The 1821-nt window shown below is 42.7% G+C and overlaps 1 protein-coding gene across 2 annotated transcripts in view; it reads left to right on the top strand.

Moving 5' to 3' along the window:
• The window catches only part of DNAH7 (dynein, axonemal, heavy chain 7), a 384437-nt gene that overhangs the window by 355469 nt on the left and 27147 nt on the right, over window positions 1-1821 (top strand). For both annotated transcript variants that reach the window (XM_011997181.1, XM_011997180.1), the window contains exon 61: window positions 416-646. In XM_011997181.1, coding sequence (XP_011852571.1) covers window positions 416-646 — 231 coding nt within the window. The remainder of the gene's footprint in view (window positions 1-415; window positions 647-1821) is intronic.

The following is a 1821-nucleotide window of genomic DNA, read 5'->3' as shown; positions in this document are numbered from 1 at the left end:
ATGCCCACCATCGCTTGGCCACTCCACCAATGCAATGCTCCCCCATCTGGGTTTTAATGCCCACCATCGCTTGGCCACTCCACCAATGCAATGCTTTTTCTTCCACTATCTGCAGCACCTGCAACTCCCCCTGTACCCAGGCAGCCAAGCGTACAGCTTATTTGCTTTCTGCAGATCCTCGTTTGCCTCTGAACACATTACATGCCCTTCTTCCTCCTCTCTAATAATAGTTTTCCCTTGAAAATCCATCCCCCTGCCTGTTATCATCACTTTAATAAATTTTGTGTGGAGAGGGATCATGGATAAAATAGAGAGCAATGTTCTTTCTTATAAAGATTTACCTTAGGATTTTTCATATTCTGCTATTCTTAGACCTTTATGAGGATTTTTGAGTTATAGTTTGGATTCTTCATAGTCTCGTTCAGCAGGTGCTGGTGCAAAATCATCAGATGAAGTAGTGAATGAGGTTGCTAGTGACATCTTGGGCAAACTTCCAAACAACTTCGACGTCGAGGCTGCCATGAGGAGATACCCAACAACTTATACTCAGAGCATGAATACTGTACTTGTCCAAGAGATGGGACGGTTCAATAGGTTACTGAAGACCATAAGAGATTCATGCATAAATATTCAAAAAGCAATCAAGGTAAGGTGAAAAACACCCAAAAAACCCATTAAATTATATATAGCATTCATTTATTTAGCAAATATTTGTTTAGCACAAATACTGTGTAAGCGCTATTTTGGGTTCTGCGGATAGATAAGATTAGAAAATAATTCTTGCCCTTGAGGAGCTTATAGACTTCTGAGAGTAAGAGTTAATAAACAGGGAAACAAGTATAGAGGATGTTAGATAGGGATAGGACCCTGGATTGGATATATGCTAAGGAGACACAATGTGGTAAGGAATGAGCCCTTGCCCTCATAAAGCACATTTTTTCATTTATTGTTATTTTTTTTTAGAGATGGGGTCTCACCCAGGCTGGAGTATAGTGATGTGATTACTGCTCACTGCAGCCTTGAACCCCTGGGCTCAAGAATTGATTTGCCTAACCTTCCTGAGTAGTTGGGACTAGAGGTGTGAGCCACCAAACCTGGCTAATTTATTTTATTTTATTTTATTTTAATTTTTTTTAGAGAGATGGGGTCTTGCCATCCTGCTCAGGCTGGTTTTGAACTCCTGGGCTCAAGTGATACTCCTGCCTCGGCCTCCCAAAGTACAGGGATTATAGGTGTGAGCCACCAACTCCTGGCCCAAGCTCAAATTTTAGTGAGGGAGGCAAACTGAAAAATAAACTGGCCAAGTGTGGCGGCTCATGCCTGTAATCCTAGTACTTTGGGAGGGCACAGTGGGAGGATTGCTTGAGCTTAGGAGTTTGAGAACTTCCTTGGCAACACAGCAAGACCTTGTCTCTTCTGAAAAAAAAAAAAAATGCTGGGCATGGTGGTGCATGCTACTCAGGAGGCTGAGACAGGAGGATCGCTGGAGCCTGGGAGGTTAAGGCTGCAGTAGGCTACGATCCTACCCAGCCCAGGCAACAGAGTGAGACCCTGTGTCAAAATAAACAAATACATATACATTTTGGTAAGTGATAAGTTTTATGGAGAAAAATTAAACAAGATTAGGGAGTAGAGAATGATGGGTGAAAAGCTCTCTTAGGTTGGGTCAAGTCCCTCTGAGGAATGACTCTTGGAGAGAGACCTAAATTATGTTAAGGGACAATCCATGGAACGTTTCAGGGAAGAGCATTTCAGGCAGAGGGTATAACACAAGTGTAAAGCCAAGAGAAAACATGCTGGGCCTGGTCTAGGAACACAAGT

This window comes from Mandrillus leucophaeus, unplaced genomic scaffold (genome assembly GCF_000951045.1).
Source record: "Mandrillus leucophaeus isolate KB7577 unplaced genomic scaffold, Mleu.le_1.0 Scaffold532, whole genome shotgun sequence".
In the NCBI taxonomy this organism is placed as follows: Eukaryota; Metazoa; Chordata; class Mammalia; order Primates; family Cercopithecidae; genus Mandrillus; species Mandrillus leucophaeus.
Note: the sequence above shows the minus strand (reverse complement) of the source record. Positions and strands in the feature narration are given on the sequence as shown.